Below are 27,835 nucleotides of genomic sequence, written 5' to 3'. Positions count from 1 at the left end.
GGTTTGTAGAGTTCAGGAGAGATGGAGCACTCAACGCTCAGGAAACATTCGGATTTTAAAGGTTATTTGAGCCTCTTGGCAGGACTTTCAAATCCTTCAAACAGTTTAAACTAAATCCCTCTGAATTTTGCAGAAGTCTTCAAGCAGCATTTTGGGTAAAATGAAGACAAACCAATAAAGCCTTTGAATATTCAGGACATTCTGCTATCCTACAGACTCTTACCAAAAAGCCCATTTTTTTATCATATCATTAACTAAAATTGCTTTCCCTGTCTCTGAGATCAGCTCCTTTGAATTCCACCCCAGATGATGCTGAACACCTCATTTTCAAGCACCAGTTCCTTCTGATGGAAAAAAGGTGATACAAAAGGTGAAGATTGTAATCCCTTAACCTGCTCAGGTTTCTGCAGAGCTCCTTTAGAACACAAAATATATTCTTCTAATATTTCTGCCCATAAAACAGGCTCTCAGCAACTTCTAGGGGGGAGTAACTGTTGCTGCAGAGGTCAATACTGAGCTGCCAGGGCATCCCAGGCAGAGTTCCACAAGGATCAGAGTTTGTTCCAATGTTTTCATGCACTGAGCAACCCCAGGAAGAGCAGGTACACACCGATGGAAAGTGCTAATTGCACCAATTAAGGAGGTACCACCTGTTCCTGGGAGGATGAGAAAGTCTGGGCTACTTCTGAGTGTATAAACAGCTGAAAATGTGCCTGGGCACTCTGTGAAATTTATTGGCATCCTGGGAGTAGAATCCAAACACAGATTGGATTTAAATTATCACCAGGTATTCCATGATTGGATTTAAATTTATCACCAGGTATTCCATGACCTAACGTGTCCAATGCCCATGGGAACAGACTTCCAATTTTCTGTGAATAATCTCCCAAATCTCTCTTGTGTCAGGAGTTACTAAATCCAGAGGTCATTAATGGCACTAGGAAAACATACCTGTTAAATAACAACATCTCTGAAGAGTTACACACCTTCTAATGAGCTGTGAATTGGAGATAAATCAGCAAGTGACCTGCATGAACAAACACCATTGATTAATAAGCTGCCACGGATTAATTTCATATTTTCAGTGCATGTGGCAATGAGAAACGGTTTGAGAACAACGTGGATTTAAAGCTACATTTGTACTTTAATGCATTTTATAATTACAAAAAAGAAACAGCTGAACAAATCTTTTATATTTATACCCTTCCAAGCGATGTACAGAAGGCATGCATAATTTCCAATCATAAAACACTATTTAAAAATAAAAGATTTATAATTGCTTTCCCCGATTTGAGAAGCAAATTAAGATTTTTTTCACATTGTCCTTCATAATCCAAACACGATGTGAGTGAGTGACTGAGCAAAGAGTGGGAGAATGAACAATATGGCACAGCAGAAGCCAAACACAACAGGTTTGTGTTATCCTTGGAAGGATGGGGACATGGCCATAACATTTTTTGAGTGCTTCCTGCCAGGCATCTGAAATCTGCATTGGTGCTGCTACTGAGCAGTATTGAGATAATTAGAAAGAAAAATTACACAAATGTGAAAGGTCTTCTGAGTTCAGAAGGCCTACAGGAACACGAGTATGTTTAATACTGAAGTATATTTGTAATAACCAGCCCAGGTTTCTTCCAATCCATCAGCCACAGCCCAAGCAAAAAGCAGAGGATATGTGACCTGAACTTTCCAGTTGGGAAATTCTAGGCACAGTTTCCAAAAACATCATAAAAGCAGACCAAATTGCCTCCTCAAAACCTGCACAGAGATGCAGCCAGTGTTTTCAGCTACTTCCTTGAAAATAAAAGAGAAGCTTTGTTGTTAGACGGTGTCACTGAACACCAGGCCACTTAACTCTTCCAAACACTTAATTTTCCACTTCATAACATCTACATCTAAGGGCCCATCCTTTCCTTCTCCAGGGGTTACTGACCCCACAGCATTGCTGTATTCAAACTTTGGAATTAAACCAGCATTTCTGTTCTAACTCAAAACAACACAGCACCGATTTTCAAAGCTGCTTAGATATTAGTCCCACTTTCCGTGTGAGCTGCATACCTAAACACTTTTTCTAGAAAAATATCTGAGCCAGGGAAAACAGATGCCATTTCTGGACACAAACTAATTTATTCAAGAGCATATTTCAAAAGAAAACCTGTATCTATCTCATTCCAAGCCTCTCCCAAGAGCTACAGCAGCATTAACTAGGGCAGCGCTTTCCTCAGGTTTCCTGGGAGGCAAAGCCAATTTCCAGACAGCAGGACTCCCTTAATCGCCATCGACAAGTAATGACACCGCAGTACACATATACTTTTATATCCATCCCTTCATTTCCTTCCTTATTATTGCCCTCCCAGATTAATTTTAATTGAGGCTTTCAATAAAAAGCAACAGGATCCTCCCCCTCGTTTTGGCGGGGTTGAGGCTGAGGGGAGGCGCGCCCTCCTCACGGGCCACGGCGGGGCCAAGGCCGCGACGTTGCCAGAGCAACGCGCAGCTCGGAGCCTTCCTCCTCCTCGCTCCTCTCCTTCCTCCTTCTCCTCCCCTCACAGCTCCTCCTCTTCCTCCCCCCGCCGCGCCCTCTCCCACCCCCTCGGCCCCGGCGATGGCGGCGGGCGGCGGGCGGGAGGCGCTGGGCGCCCCATGAGGTACCGTGAGGGGAAGGGCGGGAAGGGGCCGCCCGCCGCGTCCCCTCACGGCGCGGGGCAGGGAGGGGGACACGGGGACGCGGCTCCGGGGTCACCCTTTCCTTCCCTTCTCTGTGCGGGGGTCCCGGCGGTTCAAACCCACCCGAGGGGTTCCCGGGATGAGCCCTCCTGAGGAGCTCCGGGCGGTTCGAACCCTCCCGGGGGTCCCGGCGAGGTGCGGGGGCAGCTCCCGGAGCGTGGGGGGAGCGGCGGCCCCGGGAGACGGGGAATGCGCCAAGGGGCCTTTCTCAAGAGCCTTATTTTAGTTAAGTTTTTGGGACGGAGAACAAAATCTGGGTGCGTGCGGCAGTTTTCTCTGAAATCCCATTTAATAACTCGGTGATTTGAAAGTTTGCTCGGCGCAGTGCCGGGGCAGTGCGATCCGCCAGCTCCGGCTTTTTGAACACCGAGGTGTCAGTTCTTGCAGAACCCGGACCCAAAACACCAACAGGGCAAATGAGTTATCTTTTTTATTCCTTCCTGTAAAAGCATCTCAGTAACACTGTTCATTAGTCATTACCATCTCGACTTCATCGGTTTTATTCGTGTGCAAAAGAGTACAGAACGAGAATTTAGGTTGTTTTGAAGTATGATGTCATCTTGGGCCAACAAAACAAAAATAGTAGTAGGAGGAGCAGCACTTGTAAATATTAGTAAGTTCTCATATTCATGTGTTAAAGTGGTTCTACTCTTTAATGTTAACTTCTTTTTAAAGGCTAAAGAATTTGAGGTTTGTGCAAATGCATCCAGAACTTTGTTTCTGTATCCCCAGTGAACCTAGCTGTGAAAAAAATATTTTCAAAGAGGAATCCGTAAGAGTTTGAACAGTAGGAAGAGGATTATATCAAAATTCTCAGTGTTTCAATATTACTCCATAGTGACAAGTATTGTGTCAAATTCAGCTTCGAGGCATTCTCCAAAATCATTACTCTGATGTCACACCAGTCCAGAGAAGCTGATTTAACCCTATTTGATCTGAGTAAAGACTCACAGAGAAGTGAAAAAGTGCCCAAAAGACAACCAAAAGATGCCAAAGGAAAGACAAATCAGCCCTCATTTGGCTGCATTTCATTTTTCACTCTTTTAAATGCTTTAGAAAATGGCCTAACCTGATTCTGCTCCCTTCCCCAGACAGGATAATCTCATTAATCTCATAATGGCCCTCAGTTTTGAGCTTGCACTGGCTTTTGACTGGACGTGTCTGAGCCAGTGCTCACCAATCAATGGATGCACGGAAATGTCCTCCCTGCTTCCTTCCCATCAGGGTTTGCTCCTTTTCTGGCCCACTGCTGTTGCTATTTTTGTGAAATTATGCAGCACTTCCAAGATCTCTCCTGTACAAGCCAGTGCTGGTCTCCTGTCCGGTTCTGATTCGCACTTTTAGCTGTTCCTAAGGCAGCCAGGAAAATCTGCATGTGGAGGGAAGGAAATCATTTTAATTTGGGACACAGGAGAGGGGGTGTGACCCACACAACAAACTCGGGCAGGATCTCAGAGAATCTTGCAAAACCTATTGGATTTTTATTTTCCTGAACTATTTATCTCTCTCTTTAAACTGTTTCTATCCCGCTCTAGGAGACACAAATCAGAAAGAACCCCAGGAGCAACCCCCACCATGCACCCCGACTGTGCCCATCTCCACAGCGTCCAGGGCGGCGGCGATGACTCCCCTTGCTCCTGCTCCTCCTCCTCGGCCAGGCTGGCTGCAGAAGGCTCCTGCCCCGGGGATGTGCGCATCCAGCTGGGCTCCAGCGCGGCGGAGCCCAGGGAAAACCCGAGCTCCCGGGGCTCCCGGGCGGGCTCCCAGAGCCGCGGCCATGGGGAGGCAGCAGGGCCCGAGGATGCAGCTGCGGAGCCCGAGGAGCAGGGCGGGAGCTCCCTGGCCGAGCTGCGCTGCCTCCTGCAGTGGCTGCACAGGAGCCTGCCCTACCTCCTCATCCTCAGCGTCAAACTCCTCATGCAGCACAGCACTGGTAGAGTAGAACCAAACCGGCTCGGAGGGAACAGACCCTCCTCCCCTCCCCCTGCACCCCGGCCAAGAAATGTACTAATAACCCTGCCTGAAATGTAATTCGATTTATTTTTAGCTTTATTTTTATTTGCTTTCTTCATCAGAAAGAGAGATTTACTAAACTGCATTTCAGTGGCTTCTGTTTCCTTTGCTGGCATATGTACAATGTGCTTAATTATCCTGGCTTGAGAGTCTGAGCTATTAATTCTAATTACAAAGACATATTAGAAGTGGCTGCTTTTTAACCCAGTTCAGTGAATTTTTTTTTTCCTTTTCATGTTTGTAACTGATCCTATTTTCCTAATAGGCATTTCTCTTGGAATTGGGCTGCTAACAACTTATGCATATGCAAACAAAAGCATAGTAAATCAGGTTTTTCTCAGAGTAAGTATCACCCTATGCAACAAAATTCTTTAAGTTAGGCAAGACTTTAATAAGTTAATACATTTCTGAAAGAAATGTGAACAGACATGATGTTTTATTTACTTAATAATATTAGCTATCAAGATGGAAGTAGTCTTAATGCTTCTGTACAGGGGAACTTCTCAGATAACAAGGTTTGCAAAATTCAAGGGGGTGTTTTTTTCCCCCTCTGACTGTGACTATTGAAATCACTTTTTTGTAAGTTATGGATTACCTTCTTAAATATATTTGTGGGATGAAATAGGAGTTGACAGTTTAAACCTTCAGCTCTGTGTTCACTCCCAAAGGGAAACCTGCTGTTTCTTCAGAGTGGGGTGGGTTTTGTCTGTCTTTAGAAAAAAACCTTGGTACACCTAGAAATTGGTAGGTTGAAAATAGTAAAATTACTGCTTTACCTTTACATGGAGGTCTCCTATTTTATGGGGTCTAAATCTATCTATTTATTTATTTTATCTAGGATAAATATCTAGGATATTTATCTAGGATAAAGTCCTCTGGTAGACCAGGTGTTAGGGATGGACTCCAGCCCTGTTGTGAGGCAAGGACTGCAATGTGTCTGTACAATCCCCTTGCAGGAACGGTGCTCCAAGTTGCAATGCACGTGGTTACTGCTCTACCTGAGTGGATCATCTCTCCTCTTGTATTACACCTTCCACTCTCAGGCCCTGTACCACAGGTAAGTGTAGAAACACCTCTATCCCCACCATAAATTACCCAGATATTAACTGGGGACACTTTATCTGCTGTTTTTCTTTAATTGTGCCATTGGTTTGTCTTTCACTTTAATCTCCATTCCTCCCCTTCTGCCAAATTTAACAGGTGCTGTCCTTAAAAACAGTATGCTGGAATTTCCTAGACTCCATACTTGATTTAATGGCACGACTGTACCACAGAGAACATTCCTGGCTTTGACTGCCAGCTCTGACCCTTGGGAATACCAAATGTGGCATCCTGTGCAGTTCATGACTCCAATTGATTTTCCCCCTTGACCATTCTGTAGCTGCAGCCTTGGCTGGAAATCAAAGGCTAAATGCCAAACTGAGACAGCAAACTGAGCTCTGGAGGATGCGGCTGTGATGAAGATCCAGCTAAGAAGGTTCTAGGATGGAAAACTTGTCAGAGATCCTCAGTGATCCATTTACAATCAGCAGTTCATTTTCTTAGCAAATGTTCTCCCTTGATGTAAACCAGGTTTCCTTTTTTAATTAAACCTGCTGTGATAATCTCAGGTTACAGTTTCCTCTAAATAGGGTGCTCCAGTAACTTCTGATACTTCTTTTTGTAGCTTAATCTTCTTAAGCCCCACTGTGGATTTTATGAACTTTTGGGAGGTGCTTTGGATTGTGGGAGTCACAGACTTTATTCTGAAATTCTTCTTCATGGGCTTGAAGTGCTTTATTCTCCTGGTGCCTTCTTTTGTGATGTCCTTTAAATCCAAGGTAAGGAAACAAGCTGTAGTTTTGATTCCTTGTGAAGATTCTCTTATGGTAAAAGTAACTAATTATTAAATTCCACCCAGAGAAAAATGTTTAATTAAATGTCTGTATATAATCCACCACTACACCGTGGGCAAGAAAACCCTGTGGATTTCATGTTCTTCTCTGCTTGGTGCTAAAAAAGGTTTTCAGTCAGATCAGAAACAATTGCTTGTATTATATCATGGGATAAATGGGTTTATTTCTGTCTCCAAGTTGGGGGTTGAAGCAAACCTTTTATTTTCTGCTCTGTAGGAATGTGTACCCAGGCAGTTGGCCTGGAGCAGCTGGAGCACAGCAAATTTTGCACATGCTCAACAAGAACTGTCAAGATTTTAAGATCTGCACATGCATACAGCTTGTTTTTTCTGTCTCTTCAAAAATAATCCTGAATTTTCTTTGTTGTTTATAAACTTAAGGAATATTTGTGTCAGATCAAGGAATTTGATGCATAGCTTAATTTCTCAAATCAGTGAGGTTTAATAATTTTCTCAGAAGCTTACACTCACTGGTGGTGTATTTATTTTTATCTGCTTCCCGAGGTGAGGCAGGCAAAACCAATTACATTTTATCTTAAAATTGCAATTACTAGTGCTGGTTCAGAAAAAATAAATTAGCAAGTACAGTTTGATGTGGTAGCATTTGAACAGGGTGTCTTGGGACGTTTTTATCTCTTATAATGTACCAGAACAAGTTCTTCTGAGGTACAACTGCCTTCTCTAAATACTGATTTATAATCAGGATCTCTATTTTTTTTTCCTACAGTGATGTAACATGCAAAAAATTTACTGAAAATGCCATTACAACTACTATGGCTAAATTAAGGAAGGAGTCTGGTCAATAGTGGCAAATTGTGGCATTATCCAGTTTACATTATAGAAAGAGTTACAAATATAATTTTAAGAAAAACTTACTTTATTTCCTTAAAAGTTAAGCTAAATATTTATTATACATGTACACACACAGTGTACATGTAATGAGCCTTATGGTCACTTTGAAACCCTGAGTGCAGGACACAACTCTGGCTCATGACAAGCTGATCCCTGTGACCAAATTTGTGTTATTCTCCTTTTTCATCTAACTTTACTTTTTTTAATGCTTATGAAATTAAGTCTGACAGCTTTGTTAAGTAGGTAGGCATCTACCAAGCCATCCAAATTCAGCCTGTAATTTGATTTTCTGCAGTCCAGCAATCAATTCTGTTACTGTTACTTGGACAGTTGTGAGGCTCATCCTCTGATCTTTTTTTCCATGCTTCACCATTACGAGAAGAAGTTACTCCAAAGAATAACAATGCATGTTTTCTGTGTATTTTGCAAATCCTTGGAGTTTTAAATCTTGAGCTATTCCTTTGCATGTCTTGCTTAGGGCTACTGGTACATGCTGTTAGAAGAACTCTGCCAGTATTACCGTATGTTTGTCCCCATACCAGTGTGGTGCCGTTTCCTCATGGCCCATGGGGAGCTGGACACTGCCCTGGGATGGACCCTTGGCATTCTGCTGGGCCTTCTCTACCTCATCCTCAAGGTATGCGAAGCTTTATCCTCTTCTCAGATTTTATATGGAATTCTCCAGTGGTTTTCTGCAGGAATAATCAGTGAGAGGTTACAGACACAACACATTTCTGAACGTTCCCCTCTGAACTCACTGAACTCGCTTCAGTTGGACTGCTGCAGCCTTCCAGGAGAACTGGCTCAGGGCTGAAAATCATCTTTATCTAGCAATGGATTGGGATTGCAAAGCAAAGGACACAGCTACCATGGGTGTGCTCACATCAGACACAGAACTTGCAAAAATAAAGATAAAATTACAGCTAAAAGAGTCACCATTTTCCAGGAAACTAAATTTTCTCTGCTGAAGTATCCTGTGTGATGCTAAACAAGTTAACCATCTTCCTGCTGCCTCTCTGCTTCTCCAAAGAGCTCATCTGCCCCAAATGTAACCAGTTTGCCTTTAAAAATGACCAACACTTCCTCATGCACTGGTACCTTAATTCCAGGACTAAAGACCATTGCAAATATGATAATAATGCTGATATATTTGCACTCCAATGCTTCATTTCAAAACCTCAACACTCTTAAAAACCAGACCCCCACTAGGAAAAACTTCAGCCTAAATTCTTCATTTGGTTACATTTCAAACATTTAAAATAGGGTCAGGCTGAACTACTGCTGTGCTTATGTGATTCCAACATCCAACCAGCAATGAGACTTCCAGTGCTGGAATCAAAAGCTTGGGAGCTTTTTAGTTCACAGTGAAAAAATACTAAGCATAACTCAAGTTTTCTTTCTCATTTCAGCTTTTGAGCTTTTTTGGACAATGGAAAAACTTCAGGCAGGTCTTACGGATATTTTTTACACGCCCAGTGAGTACTGAGTTCTCTTATGACAAAACCATAACCCCAATTCACATGAAAATCCCTCTGGAAATTCCTCACTCCCATTCCTTTATATTGTTTTAGCAATAAACAAATGCATTTTTAAATGAACCCCTGTATACTCATTCTCCCATTTCACAGTCTGAGTTCCTTGACTGAACGATGGTGGTGTCACTTGAACAACAAAATCACCCACAAAAAAATCTGCACATCCCTTCAGATAAAAGGATGTGAAATAATCCTGTTTGTCCTGCTTCTACTTTAAAAATTAGCTATGTTCCTTTAGATAAGGGATTTAAGTTTCCCTATAGCAGCCCTTATTCCAAATTCCTTTCTGTCCTGGTATTTGGGTGTGGCTTTTTCATCTCCCTCAAAATTAATATTTGCTGCAAATCCTTTGTTTTGCAGCACTACGGGGTGCCAGCCAGCAAGAGACAGTGCTCTGAATCTGATGATATTTGTTCCATTTGCCAAGCTGAATTTCAGAAGCCTATTCTGCTGATCTGTCAGGTAATACACATAATCCCAATTTTTTTTTAAATTAAAGAATATTTAAAAATACTGTTACACAAGACAACATAAAATTAGATGAGTGTGTGTTTGAATGATTATTTTTAGAAATCAGACTGTATAAATAATATAAGTGGAAGAGCTTAGAAGCTCTAAGTTGTCATTCTTTTCATTCCAGCACATATTTTGTGAAGAATGCATCTCTTTATGGTTTAATAGAGAAAAAACCTGTCCACTCTGCAGAACTGTTATTTCAGACCATGTTAACAAGTGGAAGGATGGAGCCACATCTATGCATCTCCAGATTTTCTAAAGCTTGTCAAACAACTTGGGTTCCAGTTTGTTTGTTCACACTAAGGTTTTTCAGTTTACTGCACATTAAACTGTAGGTGGCACAAGGAAAGAGTTTCCAAATTCCACATGCCATGTATTTAAAACAGTGCAGAAAATGGCAACTTGACCTTTTCTAAGTAGAGAAAACTTTCAGAATGAATGCAGAAAAAGCCAGCATTGCTTCTTTTGTGATTCTCATAGGAAACAGTCCAATCCTTGAAATGTGCTGCATTACTTCTTAATTCAACATTTTCTTTTAGAAGTTCAGTAGGGTTCCAGACTGTACTAAACTGTATTTATCCTTCTAACACAACTCAAGCCAAAAGGTCAACCTACTGATTTTATTAAGATTATGAGCAAATTTTATCCTCTGGACTGCAGTGAGAATTAGAGCTGCTTGTCACTCTTGGCATTAAAGATCTTTAATGTTGCCCAGTAAATGAGAGAAATGAGCTTTTTAATGCACCTGGAACAGCAACTATTTCTCACTGCACCTGTAGATAAGCACAAGAATAAGATATTTCCCCTTTAGGTTCTTGTAGGCTTCTAATGGATCCTTGGCTTAATCTTTTGGCTTTAAACCAACCACTGATGTTAGTTTTTTACTTAGCATTTTATAAAGCTGGTATTTTTAAAAGAAATCTTTAATACTATATTTTTGTCATAATAGGAGCCAGATTTTCTTACAGGGGAGAATCTATTTTATACTCTATTTGCAATTTGTAGTTTGCATAAAAATCAGAGAGAATAAATGCATTTGAATCTATTTGTTTGGTGCATGTTGAATAAAGGAAGAAGATTCCTTATTGTTTTGGTATTAACTCATGTAAGCACAACTGCTCACTGCCAGGTATATTTTTCTGGTTGAAGAAAACAAAACCCCTTGAAATGTTACAATTTATTCATGATTTTTTATGTTATTTCCAGCACTAACTTCTGTGTAACCTCACTTTCTTCCCTGATTTTCTTTTTTCACTTTGCTATTCAGATCAGACTGAAAACATAACTCAAATCATTGTTACAGGAAAGTTAGATTTAGTTACCATTACCTCGAACTTCTCTTGCCTGAAGACATTGAGAAAACTTGTAAATTCAGGAAAAATAATTAGAAAGTGAAACACTTACTTGAATACCCCAAAGGTACAGCTCCAAGGGCAGAATTCAGTATTCAGAATAAAAATCTAATGAGATGGAAGATCCAAGCTAAGAAATACCATTACATCTGGCCTGTAAAGCTCACCAAGATTATTTTATAGAGCTCAGCAAAGTGTTGGTGCTTTAAATCAACCCTGATCCTTTGGTCTTTGTCTACAACATTGTAGGAACAACTGGAGTAAAGCGTGGAGATAGGTCAAAAAGAGGAATCAGGGAACAATATCTCTTATTTCTCTCTTTCTGTTGATTTTTCTATCCAAACCCAGTAATATTAACAAAATGTTTTATTAAAAAAACAAGAATAAAAAAGAGATGTTGGTCAACTGGTTTAGATTTACACTTCATCAACCAAACAAGTAATTTTCACCTTAGTGACAGACAAGGAAAAAAGTGAGTACCTGACATGGAGGAATGGCATCCTCTGTGACCCATGAGCTCCTCCTGGTCCAGTCTGCACACAAGGTGACAAATGACAACCAACAGCCACTTTTTAAGAGCCCAAGAACCCAGGGGAAAGTAGCAGAAGGAACCTCTCTTGGGTCTTTATTTCTGAGGGAATTCCTGCTCCATTTCCCATCAGAGCTCTCAGCAAAGACAATGATTTACATTTCCTGTTACACTTAGGGCCTACCTACTTCCTAAGATAAAAACAAATAGGTCACTTGGATTAACATATGTTTAAATTTGCATTTAGTTGCTATTCACATCCACCTTATTTAGCTCTTGAGGATATTTAGCTGCAGGAAACTGTGAGAGATGAAAACCAGGACAGGGATTACCTTTGTTTCTGCTAAGGCAGCTCAAGGGCGTTCTTGCAGACAGCTCCAGATGGATTTAGTCTAGAAAAGAGCAACTGGAGAAGTTCATGTATGGGACCTGCACACAAGGATTTGCAGGAAAAATATTCAAGTAATTTGCTTTGTTCTTAATGATTTCTCTGGATAAACTAAACTGGGAAAATGAAACAGCAATGAGCCTGCTGTAGAGACAGAATTTAAATAAACCAACCAAACCCCAAACATCTGCCCTAAAACCACAACAGCCTCCTCAATGTTTGGTGCACTTTTTGATTAACACTGAGAGCAGGATGGGAGTTAATACTGAAAAGAGAACAGACCCAAAATCAACTTCAACTGTCCACTTAGAGTGGACTCAAATATGAAATGTTCTCCAGCAGTTCAGCTTTTAAACAGCACAGCAAGAAAAAAAGGGATATTCAAAAGAACAATTGACTCGTTGATTTTTATCTTTTATTATGAGCTAATACCAGGATGACATTCAAATGTCAGATGGCACAATTAAGACAGTCTTGGTAGGAATTATTCCAGCATTCCCAAAATTACAATTTAGTACACGAATGGCGTCAAATGTATGCATCACTCCCACAGAGAAAAATGATGGAATTCTGAATATCTTCTACCAGAATAGTTTCTGCATCAAATGGGAAAAAGAAAAACTGCTGGTAACACAGCTGACCTAGAAACCTTTTCTGGTAATGACCTGCAGAACAAAATATTTCCCTATTTAACATCTAGTAAAAAAAAATATGACTTTTGTTCAAGTTTAAGATTTAATACTTTTATATGGTTAGCCACAACAGGTATTAACCTCAGTTTTACTATATTTTTGTAATGCTACAAAAATCCTATAAAATCAAATTATAGTGAATTTTTCAGTGATTATAATTAAAAAAGCGCAGCTTGTACAAAATAAAAAAAATAAGATTCTATACTCTAATGAAAAATTTAAGACATTTTTAAATGAACAAAAGAAAGCACTTGTTAAGCTCTCCAATATTCAATGCATTCTGCACTTATCTGAAATAGCCAGACAGGAGCTAGAACTCCACTCCCCTTAGTTCACAACTAGTAATTTTGACACTATTATATATATATATAGAGGATCTATGTCTGATATTTTTACAAATAAATACAGGATAAACCATATTGCATAGTGTGTGCTTGCTGTCTGAGTCACACTCCCAAAGTTTCACAGTTATGGTAGGGAATTCAATTTACAATCTAGGGGCTGAAACATTGACAGTACATGGAATTTCCTTGGAGAACCAATGGGTTGGGTTTGTGACTGATCAGTGAACTCAGACAAACAACTCTTGCCATTCTTGCCAGCCATTAAACCAATTCCGCTGGACAATTCTGTCCAGCCAAGCAAAAAGCAACTGTTAGCTGTGACTAGGACCAAGAGAGATCTGCCTCTAAAAAGTTCTTTTTTTTTTGTTTTTAAACCAAGTTCCTTTATCCTCAGTAAAAGTCAGGAAAGTCCAGGTGCTGTGTGTTTGCAGACAGGCCCAGTGCAAACACTCCTGGATTTTGGTTCCACCAGATCACCCGCGGCCACGTCACCAACTGAACAATGGCAGTCCTCCAGTATGTCACTGTAAGGTAACTTGATTTTCCTGCTAGAACTAAAAAAGAATCTATATTTTTCAACAAAAGGCTTATCAGGAAGTAAAAAACAAAAATACCCTATTTTTTTCTCAATCATAACCATTTTTATGTGTTGGTTCTTTGATAGCATCAAGGTATCTCTGAATCCTTCTGCCTTGCCAATTTCAGCAAAGAGCACTGGGATTGGATTCAATGCTTACAGAGAGTTTTATGGCTTGGATCCTATGGCTCAAAAAGATTCAGTATCCACAGAGTAAGCAGAATCTAGAATAAAAAAATCCCTACTGTTGTGAAACACCAGAAGTAGACTTTGCACAGTTTGACTAAAAGATAATGCAACGTGTGGCAGGCAAAAAGTGACAGGACTTGTATGCAGCTGCATGATCATCTCCACACACACGCACACACCATCCACACTCTAACCTAGGGTAAAGCTCTGCAGATATTAACCCTTTCACCAGCTATGTTCATGGAAATGCTTTCTCTTTAAGGCAGGAAGTATTTAAAGTAAGGTAAAGTTTTACCTTTATTTTATTCTTTGTACCTGTAAGTCAGTTGTACAGATCGTGACAATTTTAAAAACATAAATAGTGTCCTTAAGAACATGTTTGCTAAATTAAAGTTTTTGCTAAAGTTCTGACCCACTGTGGAAGACATTCACTGAAAGGCCATTGAACACTTTTCTCATACAATCAGCAAATTTATTGCCCCAGCATAGAAAAAAAATGTTGATAAATTTAGAAATGTATAATGGCAGGAAACTACCATAAGCAAAATTTCATTAATAATAATAATAATTTAAAAAATCCTCAAATTCTTACCCACTGGTTACAAAAATATTCGATTTCCTTGTTCTCTGGAGGATTTGTCTGTGTTTCCTGTGGTACTTCCTAGAGGTTTCTACTGACCTTGTGTTCTGCTCACTGTTGATCTCTCTGTGGGTAAGAATCTGAGCTGCCAAGCTGTGCCCAGCTGTACAAAAGTGATGTTTCCCAGTGAAATGTCTGCTGAGGACAGGCATGAAATAAGCAGGACGTGTGTGAGCCCATGGCTTCCAGTTAAGCCTAGAACATAGCAGCACTGCTGTTTGATTAAATCCATTTGTCTGTGCAGGAACAAACAGGGATTTCAGCTGGGGAAGCAGGGAAACAGTTCTCTCCCACCTCACACTGCCAGGCTGGTCAGTGAGTGATTCATTTATTGATTGGTTGGTTCATGAGGAGGAGAATCAGAACTAGAGCCTTGAACTTTTCTTCACAGCAACCAATTAAGTTTGCCTTTTTAATTTTGGGATACTTTCCATAATGAGCTGAATCAAAAAATCTATTTGAAAAATATATATTTTTATATATATATATATATAAAAAAAAACCTCACTATGTTTTGAATGTGAAACACCAATTAAGTTTAGCTTTCCTCTTTGATTCCACCCCATTGTAGGAAACCGCATAACGAAGCTTGCATGCTAATTACCCCTCAGCTGCAAGCCTGCAGGCATTCCAAACTCTGCCTAGTGAAAGGGCCAACCCTCCTCGACACATTCACGACTACACCAGTGATTCTGAAGCAACATCCTGCCCCTTAATACTGTCAGTTTCGAGCTCTCAAGCTGAAAGATCCTTGATAAGGTGAGAAGATGTCACTGGAATCAGTAAGATGATGTGCCTAGAGTTCTGCAATACCATTTGCTAAAGTTTGTTTTTTTTATGCACCATTGATTGACAGGAAAAAAAAAATCCGTTTTTCTTTGCTTTCCAAGTCTCTCTGTGCAATGACCGATTCTTTGATACTGTCACTTTTTAAAAGTAAACCAAACAAGCCCTCAGATTTCAGCTCCAGGGGGGCTCCTGTCCGTTCTTGGTTGTGCACCTTGCAAGGCTCACAGGGTGGTGCTGTCATAGATTCATGCGCAGGTGCTCCGGCCGTTTGGAGATCATGGGAAAAGCCTGTTTTTTGTAGGGCCCAGAGTTTGGTTGTCGGATTGGAAGTGGTGCTGAAGCCTCTCCACAGACTGTCACATCCATTTGTTCAATTCCACTGGTCTCCATCGGGTATTCCACAGGTGCCTGGGTGGTGGATGCGCCGGCAGAAGCACCTCTTCCCCAGAATTCCCCAGGGGAAAACTTTACAGGGCTTTAAAACAAGAAATACAGAAAATCAGAGACACATACACAGCACCAAGAGGTTCCCCTACTCTGCAGAAAGCAGCACTCAAAAATGCCTATGGAGAAGCAATTCTAATTCTTCCTTCCACTTCCAGGAGTTTGAGGAATTTCCATGTCTGGTTTCTACCACAGCCTCTTGTAAAATTCTCTCATTTCGAGGTGATAGCAGAAGGGTTTTTCTGTACTAACACAGTTCTTTAGTGCTTGGGATGTTCTGAAACAGTTTTAGCTGTATCAAAGTCACCACTGAGGCTCTATCAGCACTGAAAAACAACAAATTAGAACTTCATGTGCTGCCCAACACCACAGATTTGTCTTTAGTAATGTGGTTTATAAAAGAGAATCACTTCTAATGGAAGTGCTGGGCTTACTCAGAAGCAAGGCTGTATTTTGTATTTCTACAAAATTTCTGTATTTCTGCTTTAACTACTTGTCAAAAAGTGCATTCCAAAAAAAAGAAAAAGAAGATAAAAGTACCTGACAGGTGTCCTAGGGCTACCTATGAATCTGCGAGGTGATCGAATTTTTGGTTCAAAAGAAAATTTCTCTTTTACGCTTTCAAGTACAGATGGAGCCACATACGTAAAACCCTGCAAAACAGGAAAAAGGCACTGCAGCTCACAGGCAAGGATGCATTCAGGATCACTTGGGCACTTAGGAAAATCTGATTGTTACAGGAAAGTTATAAAAAGAAGAGTCAATGCAGACAGATGAACCCTTACTCACTCCTTGAAGCAAACAGTGGGACTTCTGGGAGTTGCTACACCCCAGCTATTTCTCCTCAGATCACAGATTCCCACAGGCACACTCAATTTAATGAATTTTGCTCTCTGCACTGGCCATTGTTGTCTCTGCATGGCTGTGACATGTGCAGGGTTCACAGTGCAGCTCTGAATCAGAATGCTGACGTTCCACAAGGGCAGCACTGTTTGTTGGCTGCTGGACAAAGACAACGTCAGCAATACCCGAAGTATTTTCAAAGCCTTCAAACATTTCAAACCTGTTACAGGATTTGGGTTCAGTTATGAGAGTTTGCTTCAAGGTGTTAGCAGTCAATAGAATGGATTTAGCTGAAATGCCCCCATTTCCAGCAGCAAAGCTCCCTCTCCACAGTCCCTGCTCACTCACCAGAAAGACCTGGTTGGCACTTTCACTGAGAGTTGAGTCATCTGGGCTATCAACAGGTGTCTGACGTGTAAACTTTGAATCAAACTGGCTCACATCCTCTTCAGATTGCTTTGCAAAAACAAAATGATTAAGGGTTTATATTACAGATATCAACCAAATGGCTCAGCGGTGAGCAGTGCAGCCTCTGGATGGAGTTCATTCCATGGGTTTTTGGCAGAGCTCTGCTGGAGGAAAACCCTGGAGTGGTGTCGGAATCCTGTCGCTGCCACTGGGAGGTCACTATGGGCACTGACACTGAGAAATAAAGGCAAGGGGGAGGGGCAAAAATTATGGATCAAAAAGGAACATGAATTAAAAAGATGCCTTAAAAAAATTTCTAAAATTACAAACAAAAATTTTTAGAAATACAGTGCCAGTTTCTTGCAAGTTAAGCCCTTGTCACAACCAGTATAGAACAGTTGCAACTATTTAGTTTTTGGAGGCCTCTCCAGATAGTTTTGTCCCTTTTTTGCAGATACAGAAGTGTTTATAGTCTGAGGGATAGAGGACAGCTCTGGAGTAAGTGATTATGAGGAATATTATTTTATTTGCTCAAAGAACAGCAGTAATTCCAAAATCCCTTCTTTATTCCCCTGTGTCACTGGAAAGGCAGTAGGTATTCATTTGTGCAGGCCTTCGTGCAACCATGGAAGCACAAGTTGGAAAACCATCTGGTTTAGTTAAGAAACTTCCATAAAATTGCTAACAGAAAAACCCAAAGCCACCTTCAGATAAATATTTGGAAATATCAATCTTGAGTCTTTCTGAGGGGGAAAACGCTGTAGAATGCTTGACATTAGTGATGCTTAAGCCAGTTTTAGGTGAGAATTTTAGGAGCTGGGAATTATAGAGGTGGCAACACCCACAGCTGCTGGAGCTGACTGTACCCAGAGGGAAAAACAGACACCATCCAAATATGAGATGGGATAATAAAAACTTCATCACATCGCTGTTTTGAGGTAAACTTTAACTACTGCTTATAATGCACAAGATGCATTGTAAAGATTAATAAGCAAACACAGAAAATGTTTCATTAGGTGATTTCATTTACTTTTGCTTAGCAACTTTATCTAGTTGAAACTAAGTACTGACTTACTGTAGAGGGTTTAGAAGCTGATCTCAGAGTGACCTGCACCTGCAGGTCTGTTTAACCTACGGGTCAGAAGCAGGAGGAATTCAGACTGAAGCAGATCAGGTGCCAGATCAGATCTGCCAGCTTTAATTGAGGGTCAGTCTGTCCCCTGAGTGACAGAACTGCAGTACCAGGAATCAGTGGCACTCCAGTTTGTGAAGTGAACGTTTCTCAGTTTTATTAAGAGCTTTGCTAAAGGCACACAGGGCATATCTCTCTCCCAGTATTCCCAGTACATACCAATAAGGGTTTAAAAGGAGGTTCCACCTTGCGTGCCAGCAGCTCGTCCCAGTTGATGTGTCTGAAGAAGGCGTGAGCCTGCAGGAGGGACAACAGCACAGTCAGCACCTGCCCCCAGGGCACACAGCTCCACCATGAACATCTTCTAGCCAGACCCCTTCTCTGGGGTGTTTCTTTCCAAAATCACATTTGGTCTGGTGTGGAATATTCTGCAGCACTACCTTGGAGAAGCTGCAAGAGCTGAGAACTGAGATCACACCTCCAAGTCAGACACACGTCCCCATTTCCTTGGAAGTGTCAGAAAAAGGCAGTTTACATGCAAAATACCTCTGCATTTTCCAGCTTCAGAATTAAACCATGACAAATTAGCAGAACTGTGAAATGTGGAGGACTCTCTAATACTTGTCAATATCACCACAAAAACAAAGTCAAGCTGGAATGCCACACTTTTCCCTTCAGGGAGCTGCACTAATACAGGGTTGGCAAGGTTTTAATCAGACTGCTGAGAGTATCCTCACCCTTCCAGGGCTGCACAATTAGCATTGTGCAACTACTAGAGAAGATCTACTGCAAGACACAGCTAAAGAATAGAAGTTATTTTCCAAATCTCAAATTATCAAATAGCCAGACAGCTGCTTTTGTTAAGCTTTAAAGACTTCAGGTTCTGATGAGTTGTCTGTCACATGTGGCTGCCTTTCTGCTCATTACCCTTCAAGACAGACACTCTCCTTCCCTGAGGTGCCTCCAAAGCTGTTTAATTTTCAATGAGGTCATTTAAGAAGTCTCAAATTAAGTTCCAGTTACCTGAACTTCTCCAGCATCTCCAGGACCAGCTCCTAGACGTGAGGCAGCATTTCTTTTTAGCAGCTTGATGAGAAATAACACCCAAAAAAGCAGAATTAGTTATGCTGTTATAACCAGACTAGTTCTGCCATGAATCATCACTTCAATGAGTACTGTGCAGAATGAATACAGAACGATCAGGAAAATCTGCATTCACTTGAAAACAGTTGTATTTTCAAGGGAAATCACTTTCTGTACCATTCAGCAAAAAAGTTACTTAATCAGTAACAAATTAAGCTTGAACTGAACAGCCACAGTGGTATCATTATATTTCTATTTTCTACATACATGTGGAGTACTAACAATCATTAAAATGTTACCTTTTTAAGCAGATCTCTGGCTTCTTGTGTGAGGTAGGGAGGCAAGTTGAGTTTACACTTGAGAATCTTGTCAATTGTTTTCTTTCTGTTCTCCCCAGTGAAAGGAGGCTGGAAAGCACCATTGAAAAAAGGAGGAAAAACAGGACTCATTCAGATCTTTAATTTGTGTACACAGAACTCACTTCAGTCATTTATAAGCAGGTAAAATTACTGCAAAAAGGCACTGTTTGGATAAAAGCAGCTCATGTCTATAGTTAAACTTGAGAGCTGGATTTTGGTTCTTTCTTACTTGTAGTGTGCATATATACAATATATGTAATATATATATAATATATATAATACATGCAGCTGAGTTAGGGTACAGGGAAGCAGAAAAGCTACAAAGGGAAAACCATGCAATTATAACTGTGCACCTACTGCTCCAGTCAGCATGTCATACATTAATGCCCCCAAACTCCACCAGTCCACAGCACGGTTATGCCCACTCCTCATCAAGATTTCAGGGGCCCTATAAGCAGAAAAATCAAAAATATGAAAGTGTTTTAATGAGATTAATACTAATTGTGACTGCTAGTTTTCAAACAAAACCCCATTTATGAAGTAAAGTTGTCTTAAGTGACTGAACATATGAACCACCAGTTAAAAAAGGCAAACCACAGGCATTACCCCCAGAGCAGAGCAATATTTTGTATTTCATGGTGCAGCTCACATGTATTCAATTGTTCCACAGAATGTGTGTGTGACTGTTCCATCGTGAATGGATTCTTTACATAACCCGAAGTCAGTCAGTTTTACATGACCTGAAATTAAATAGATCAGATTTAACACTTGTCAGAATTCTGCCATTTGTAGAAGTAACATTGAGAAAAATTAGGAATTTTTAACATGGATATGCAATTACTTTAAATTACTTCCACATATGGTCTGACAAAGCAATGCAGCTATAAAATAGAACAAGGTAATCACACTTACAGAGAAAACCAAGTGCTGCTACTTGACAAACTACCAAAACTTATTCAAATACAGACAAATGTATTTAAACATAAAGACTGTAGTGCATCATTTAGCTAAAAAAGTAGGTTACTGAATTTTACTGCCTGCTTCAAAATTCACAGAAGCATCTTCACCAAACTGTAAAGTGCCCTGAATAATTCAGTAGAAAGACTCAGACTAAGTAAATATGTTGTTTAGGAAAACATGAAAATTCTGGGTGGTACAGAGTGTCAGACTAATCAGTGTCACCGTCACTGGAGCAGTGCAACCAGGAACTGAAACTGCTGTCAGTGGGAAGTGTCAGCTGCTGGCTCAGTCATTTCAGCCACAGATGATCTGGCATCCTACCCAAAGTGCCTTTCCTACCATCAGTCATCCCCATTGACTAAAACATCACAGGTTTTACTTCACAGTGATCCAGCAGAAGAAAAAAAAAATCCAGAGGTGCAGAAATGGCAAATCAACCACTGAAAACATGAACTTGAGCTTGCTGTGGCCCATGAAAGCAAAGAAGCTGTGTTTGAGGGCAATCAGCTCTGGCAGCTCTTCACTTATCCCAGGAGTGGTACAACCCTGCCACTGTTCTAAGGAGATGCACCTAAAACTGAGGTGTGTGACCTTTGGGAGAATTGTTTTCAGAGGACTGGCAGCCTGACTCATGCCCAGAGTTCTACCTTGGTGATTAAGCATGATATTCTCTGGCTTCAGATCCCGGTAGATGATTCCTTTTTGATGCAAGTGCCCCAGTGCCATGGAGATTTCTGCCAAGTAAAAGCTGAAAGGGAACAAAAATCAGACAGATTCAATCATGCAGAGCATCTTAAGCAAATCTTTCACAGTTTTTAACCCCCAAACCTTGATCATTGCCCTATGGACAGAGCCTCACTGAGGCAGTGGACTGTCCTCTCTTGTAAGACTGGAGTTCCACCAGCACAAACTGGTGAGGGCAGCACATGTACACCCTCCCCAAACCCTCTGAACTGCTCTTTCACTACCCTCTAAAGTGAATGAGTAGTTAAATATAGTTTAAGCACTTGGAAAAAAACCCAAACTATTAATTTACAAAAATAGCTTCACTTACCAGGCTGTGTCTTCCATAAATATCCCTTCTCTCTCTAACTGCATAAATAGTTCTCCTCCTGTCATGAGAAAAAATAGATTGTACTCAATTAAAAGTATCATTTTAAGTCAGTCCAAAGTCTATTTTCTAGGAAAACTATAAGCAACAGGTATTTCTGCCTGCTGTACAACAGGCTGTTTCACAAAAAAACAACTGAGCCACTGTTCTGTTACCCTCAGGATTCCAGCAACCTGAAAAAATCAGCATTTAAAAACCAAGATCATTTCTGTCCCTGTTTTTTGTAGTTACAGCTTGAAAAAAATTGCTTCTAAGCTGTGTCTGTTTCCGTAACCACGAAATAAGGGTAACGCTTTCTCCTGTCACAAAGAACCTGCAAGGACTAAACCCTCAGGTAACTCTGTAGGATTGCACAGAACACACAAAAATGACAAATCTAGTGGAAGGAAAAGTTTTAAAACCCCTTCTCTGTTGTACTGTCATGAAAAACAACTATTTTATGTTTCATTCCTCTTTATTGTATGGAATTAGAAAGTTTATTCATGTTCTTTTATGTATTTTTAATACCAACCTGTTCCAGTTCAAGACACCAAGCCATCATTAATTTTTTACTTGTAGGATAAGAACCCCAAATTCTTGATTGTGCAAGACCCCAAGAAGGAGGTAAAAGAATGTCATCTACTGACCACTGAGATACTCAAGGATGAGGTAGAGTTTTCCACCAGTCTGAAAGGCATAAATTAAGTCTACAATGAAGGGATGTTTCACTTCCTCCAGTATATTCCTCTCTGCTTTTGTGTGAGCTGTATCCTTGGCATTCCTTACAATCATTGCCTGTAAAAGCAGGGATATATGAGCACAGAATATGCTAAATGAGGCAGACTTTTATACTGAGTTCAGTTCTGAGTTTATTAAATTACAACACTACATAGGAGTTAGCAACAGCATTAAAAATTACATTTCACCACAGTATCTACATAAGAGGTTTCTTACAGAAGTTTAAGTCTTTATTTCATAGAATCACACAATAATTTAGCTTGGAAAGCACCTCCTGACCTATTTAAATGAGCTGCTGAGAACTACCCAGACAGAAAAATTCAAAGTTGAATTTTAATTTCAACTATATCTGAGTAAAAACTGTATATATCCTAGAACTTATTTTTAGATATATTTAATCATTAGATAATTCTAAAATGGAGACATAGATATTTTTTTTTAAGATTCAGAGAGTAGTGAAATTCAGGTTACCTTTTTAAGAACTTTCATGGCAAATATTTTCCCGGTGTTTGCTCCGGTTACTTTTCGTACTTGAAACACCTAAACAACATCAACACAATGGCAATCAATCACATATTTCAGCTGCATGAACTGCCACAAGCTGAAAAGCAAAGTTGTGCAAGACAGAGAGAGAGAGGAGATCACCCACAAACTACAAGGCAGGAGGCAGAGAGAGAGGAGATCACCCACAAACAACGAGGCAAGAGAAAAAGAGAGAGGAGATCCCCAAACAACGAGGCAAAAGGCAGAGAAAGGAGATCATCCACAAACTAGGAGGTAAGAGGAAGAGAGAGAGATCACCCACAAACTACGAGGCAAGAGAAAAAGAGAGAGGACATCACCCACAAACTACAAGGCAAGAGGCAGAGGCTGGATGCAGAATGACTCTGGGACATTCCCTGCTGCTTCCAGCCCTTCCAGGGACCTCAGTGCCCACTTTGGCAGCTGGGGGTGGTTCTGCCCCATCCCACCTCTGGCAGAATGGACTTTTCAGAGAGGGGGAAAGAAGAGCAAAGCAAGGGAGCACTGAGGGGGGCAGGACTCAGTGCTCAGGGCTCCTGACCTTGCCGTAGCCGCCCTTGCCCAGCACACGCAGCAGCTCGAAGCACTCGGGCCGGATCTTCTCGGGGCCTCTGTTCACGCTGGTCTCTGAAATCTCAAACTTTTCACAATGTTCCATCCCACTGCAGAAAAGCAGAACAAGGGTGTGAGTCTACCTGGTACTGAGAAGTGAGCAAATGAAAGCATTGACTCCCTGGAAAGTGTCTGAGTAACAGTGATAGAGATCTGGAGGGTTCCCAGCACCAGGAATTATTGTTTGTTGTGTGCAAAGTGCACCCTGCACTGAGAGGGCTGCCTGCAGATTTTGGGGATTTATAGTAGCAAGATTTCCTTCAAACCCCTTCAATGTAATGCACAATACATCTGCATTACACCAGAATTAAGTTTAGAGGATGAAAACCTCAAACTGACTCAGGTATTTCTTCATATTGTTATATCCATATTGTATCTATCATTATATCCAAATACTATTCAAAGGCAAGAGATTTGTTAGGAGAAACAAGGATCAAAAGACAAACAGCAGCTTTCACCAGAATTCTTTTTATTATTATTATTTTATTTCAAGATACAATTGACAAATTTTAATGTGAGGAAATAGTGAAACATCTAAAACCGACTCAAAATGGAACCAGAATGACAAAACTTTCTATTTACCTTAACAATGTAACAAAATTAGAAGTTATTTGTGGTGGGCATGAATGATACAGAATGTTTTCTAGCAGCAACTTACAGGTCATATTGGCCAACTCCTCCATGGTCCATGCTCTCACTTAACTGACCCTGGGGATGAGAAGGGTAGAAGAAAGATGAATTAGAAAAAGGAAAGCATTAAAAATAAACGCACTGATGTGGTTTACAACTTTTTAAGTTTGAAAAGACAAAATCTCTATAGAATTAAATAGGTCAGGAATAAAAAATTATCATCAGAAGATTAAAAAATCTCCTAAATTCTGTGCCAGATTTGCAGTACAAACAGTGACACAGGGAACCCCTGTCTTACCTGGCTGCATTGTTACTCAATCACTCAAATACCACAGGTACAATTTCACAGCCCCAACTGAATTTGAAAAATGTTAAGGTACTGCAATTTTCTTTAAAATTCCTCTTATACAGAAATTTTTGAGTCCTGTTGCAGCACTATGCAAATCAGATCAATAACAAAGATTATGTGAAGAGATGAATTGGGACCCCTCTGCACTAAAAATCTACTGAGAAGGTTTTACATTTTACATTGGTAAGTCAAATCCCAATGGTGATGAAAGAATTCAGCTTTACTCCAATGTTAAACACATTTTCTGACCAATAATCAGTGCTGAAGAAGTTCCTGCACTTCAGCACCAGAACCAGCCACCATTAAGGAATGGGGTTGAATTCTACAGAGATATTTCCCTCAAAGAATTTTTAACCTGATCCCTTCCCTCTAACTGTGGCTCTGCATGGCAAAAGTGCAAAGGCAGCAGACAGCTGGAATGAATGCAAATAGAATGTCAGGGGCAGGCTTCTAGTGAGCTGCAGACTGCACTGCCACATTCTTATTTTTAAAAGTATGGACACAAAATAACAACTGTGAGTTCGTGGTGAACAGCCTGGGAGCTACAGACGGAATATAAATGTATTGAGTGACTTGTGAAATTCAGAGAAGCAGAAGAAAAAGAAAACCTTCGGAGATCTGCAAAAATCAGCCCAAGTCAAGGAGTGCATTTTAAAATATTATCCAAGTGAAAACACTAACCAAAGAAAACTTGAAACTTTCAACAGCTTCCAGACCATTTCAATGTTAAAGTTTACAGAGGCTGGTTTATGTTGGGTGATCTAAAGGGGAATTTAACTCTTGGATCCACCTACTACCACCACAGGCCATTAAGGAGTCCAAAAGATCAGGTTTGTTTCCAGCTCAGAGAGCTGCCAGCTCATGTCCTCCTGTTGACACTTATTAGAGAAATCCAGCTTATTGACATGTTTCACAACAAAAGCCACTAAAGCTGCCCTTGACCCCACTCTTAAGATGCCAACAAATGAATTTTTAAAAATTCAAGCCAGAGAAGAAACACCCCTCAGTTCCCAGAGCAACTCCTCCCGTTACCCAATGGCTCTGGCACAGATTACATGTGCTGCTCTTGCTCTGTGAACTTTGGGTTTCATTCTCAGTATTAATTTAACCAAAAGTCACTTCAGATACCATGCTGGTATTTTTTCAGGGTTCCTTCTCATTTCACAACCCCAAGAAAGGCACTGGGAAGCCACCAGCCCTTCAGTCCATACATTGTTTCATTTATTACAAACACCTAAATTAAAGCTGAGGCTTTTTTCACCATAATAATTAGTGCAAACAACCACATGGCTTTTGAGGAAACTCCTTTTAAACAACACTTTAGATTCTCCAGGATAGCTGTGCCTACTCAAACCCACAGCTGAGCTCCCTGGGCTCCTGCTGGACTCACAGTTTTTTGGGAAATAGCAGAAATTTGACAGCACAGTCCTGAGTGTCCCCCTTGCTCTGCACTGCTCTGGCTGCATCCTCTCTGATCCTGGCAGGACACACACCCTGTGGAGATAACTCCACTGGAATGTTGTCCCCTCACACATTCCTGATGTTCCCCTCCTTCCCTGCTCTTACATCCCCTTTTCTTTGGTTGTTTTCATCTCAAGCCCATTCTCACCCTCCTTTATCTGTTTGCCAAAAGGCACCTGAGACCAATCAGGGTTGCCAAAGTCCATAGAGATGTCAGTCATGGCAAGGTTTTAAAATCCACAATGGTTCCATTGTTCCCCGAGCCTGAATTACAGGAACACAAGAGAGAACAAACTCAACTTTCTGGCCACCTCGATCAGAACCCGTTCTTGGCAGCATTAACAGGGTGATGCAAGAAGCATTTTCCAAAGCCAAGTGTTTTATTGATTATTGAGGTGACAGACAGAGCTTCTCCTCCTGCAGGCTGAGAAGCTTTCAAGCCTTCAGCTGTCAAAACAATGTCCCTGCAGGTTCCATGGAGTGAGGGTAACAGAATATCTGCTTATCTCCCCAAGGGAAGTACCTGGAGGGAATCTACAGCAAACATGGAAGGGACTTTTCACAAGAGCAGGAGGTTTAGATTAGATATTGAGGGGAAATTCTGCCCTGGGAGGGTGGGGAGACCCTGGCACAGGGTGCCCAGAGAAGCTGTGGTTGCCCCATCCCTGGAAGTGTCCAAGGCCAGGGCTTGGAACCACCTGGGATAGGGGAAGGTCTGGCCATGGCCTCATATGATCTTTAAGGTCCATTCCAACCCAAACAGTTCCATGATCTCAAAGACTCCAAGACTGTCATTAGTATTTAAAGAGCAGAAAATAAATGCACTGGCAGTTTGAGCAACAGCAAAGGGTTAATATACAAAACAACATCAAAAAGCAACACAAGACCTAGAAAAACATAAACAGAGATGATGCAATAGAATCCCCCTAAGGCTTTGACAGGACCCAGATGAGCATCACGAGCTGCGAAGTGCAATTTCTAATCAGGTGCGCTGCTCGCAGAGCACGGGATGCGCGCAGCGCTGACCCGCCTAACGCAGCGTTTCAAACCTCGCCTTTTAATTTTGGCGCGAGAGCAGCGACTTTCCACGGCTCCAGAAAGATCGGCATTCCCGCACTGACGTTCGGACATGTGACAATACAGAAATAATTACAAAAACCCCGCTGCGGCGCTTGTGCCGCGCTCCCGACACCGAACTTCGGGCGGGGAGAGCTGCGGCGCTGCCCGCGGCCCCGGCCGCGGCTGTCCCGGGGCGGCGCGGGCGGTTCGGGCTCTGCCCGGCCCCAGCCGCGGCCTCGCCGCGCTCCCGCCGCAGCCCCAGCGCGGCCCCCCGCCCGGCCCCGCGGCGCCTCCCGCGCCCTCCCTCCCTCAGGCCCCGCGGCCTCCCCCGCTCCCTCCCCGGCCCCGCTGCACCGCTCTCACCCCCTCCTCCAGCTCCTCGTCCGAGCCCGCCTCCTCGGGCTGGTCCAGGTCGATGTCGAACACTCCCGCCATGGCGCCGCCGCCCCTCGCTGGCTCCGCCGGGTGCCCGGGGCCTGCGCCGCCTCATGGGCCCGCGCCCCGCAGCGCCGCCGCGGCCGCCATCACCGGCTGCGCGGCCGCAGCGCGCCTGCGCCCCCCCCGCCCGCGCCCGCCGCGCACGCGCAGCGCGCGTCCCTGCCCCGCCGAGCCTGCGCGGTGAGCGCGCCGCGCGCCCGCCCGCCCCCGCCAGCGGTGCGGCGCCTGCGCGGAGCCCGCGGTGAAGCCGCGCGGGCGGCGCGTGCGCAGAGGGCGCCGTGAAGCCGCGGCGGGCGGAGCGGCCGGGCCGCCAGCACGGAGCGCGCGGTGCGCATGCGCCAGGCGGGCGGTTCGAAGGCGCGGCGAGGGAAGGCGGCCGTGAGGTGAGCCCTGAGGGAGCCCGGGGCAAACCGGGACCCGCACCGACATCAGCGGGACCCCGCGACGGGATCTTGGGGAGAAAGGCTCGGAGATGGGCCGAGGGACCGAGGGGCGTGAGGGCAGGCGGCGCCGGGAACATGGCGGTGTTCCCTGAGGGGGAGCCCGGCCCTGAGGGGGGAGCCCGGCCCCGAGGGGGTTTCTGTGGGAATCGGTCACAGGAGGGTCGGTGTCGAACGCTTTGGACATGAGCCTTTCCTGACAGTAATTCAGATATTTATTAATTTTCTGC

General features: G+C 42.3%; 2 protein-coding genes across 3 annotated transcripts; one reads left to right on the top strand and one right to left on the bottom strand.

The window, feature by feature from the left end:
• The first annotated feature begins 2,574 nt into the window (after positions 1 to 2,574).
• RNFT1 (ring finger protein, transmembrane 1) lies at positions 2,575 to 12,222 on the top strand. The gene is made up of 9 exons (XM_030962483.1): positions 2,575 to 2,648; positions 4,263 to 4,660; positions 5,006 to 5,082; positions 5,697 to 5,797; positions 6,407 to 6,560; positions 7,965 to 8,123; positions 8,896 to 8,961; positions 9,382 to 9,483; positions 9,662 to 12,222. The coding sequence occupies exons 1-9, from the start codon at positions 2,644 to 2,646 to the stop codon at positions 9,794 to 9,796; spliced, it is 1,197 nt and encodes a 398-aa protein (XP_030818343.1). The 5' UTR covers positions 2,575 to 2,643; the 3' UTR covers positions 9,797 to 12,222.
• Positions 12,200 to 27,314, bottom strand: RPS6KB1 (ribosomal protein S6 kinase B1). Of its 2 annotated transcripts, XM_030962480.1 has the most exons (15): positions 27,091 to 27,314; positions 23,887 to 23,936; positions 23,158 to 23,278; positions 22,566 to 22,634; positions 22,004 to 22,151; positions 21,321 to 21,378; positions 20,914 to 21,014; positions 19,956 to 20,046; positions 19,664 to 19,754; positions 19,247 to 19,354; positions 18,888 to 18,950; positions 18,084 to 18,161; positions 16,673 to 16,780; positions 16,022 to 16,134; positions 12,200 to 15,512 (listed from the first exon to the last, which is right to left on the bottom strand). In XM_030962480.1, exons 1-15 carry the CDS (start codon positions 27,160 to 27,162, stop codon positions 15,275 to 15,277), a joined length of 1,509 nt encoding a protein of 502 aa, XP_030818340.1. In that variant the 5' UTR covers positions 27,163 to 27,314; the 3' UTR covers positions 12,200 to 15,274. The 2 variants fall into 2 exon arrangements, with proteins under 2 accessions (XP_030818340.1, XP_030818341.1); XM_030962481.1 differs by lacking the exons at positions 12,200 to 15,512; positions 16,022 to 16,134; positions 16,673 to 16,780 and adding an exon at positions 16,821 to 16,966.
• Positions 27,315 to 27,835: the final 521 nt, after the last annotated feature.

The sequence above is a fragment of the Camarhynchus parvulus genome, chromosome 19, assembly GCF_901933205.1.
Source record: "Camarhynchus parvulus chromosome 19, STF_HiC, whole genome shotgun sequence".
Taxonomy (NCBI): Eukaryota; Metazoa; Chordata; class Aves; order Passeriformes; family Thraupidae; genus Camarhynchus; species Camarhynchus parvulus.
Note: the sequence above shows the minus strand (reverse complement) of the source record. Positions and strands in the feature narration are given on the sequence as shown.

Coding starts and splice junctions, on each gene's coding strand:
- RPS6KB1 (XM_030962480.1), bottom strand. CDS start 27,162: ATGGCGGGAGTGTTCGACATCGACCTGGACCAGCCCGAGGAGGCGGGC. Junction 21,015..21,320: donor TTTATGGAAGACACAGCCTG/GTAAGTGAAGCT, acceptor GTTCCCTTTCAG/CTTTTACTTGGCAGAAATCT. Junction 18,162..18,887: donor GAGATGCTGGAGAAGTTCAG/GTAACTGGAACT, acceptor TCCCTCCTGCAG/GCTCACGCCTTCTTCAGACA.
- RNFT1 (XM_030962483.1), top strand. Junction 4,661..5,005: donor CCTCATGCAGCACAGCACTG/GTAGAGTAGAAC, acceptor TTTTCCTAATAG/GCATTTCTCTTGGAATTGGG. Junction 5,798..6,406: donor TCTCAGGCCCTGTACCACAG/GTAAGTGTAGAA, acceptor TTCTTTTTGTAG/CTTAATCTTCTTAAGCCCCA.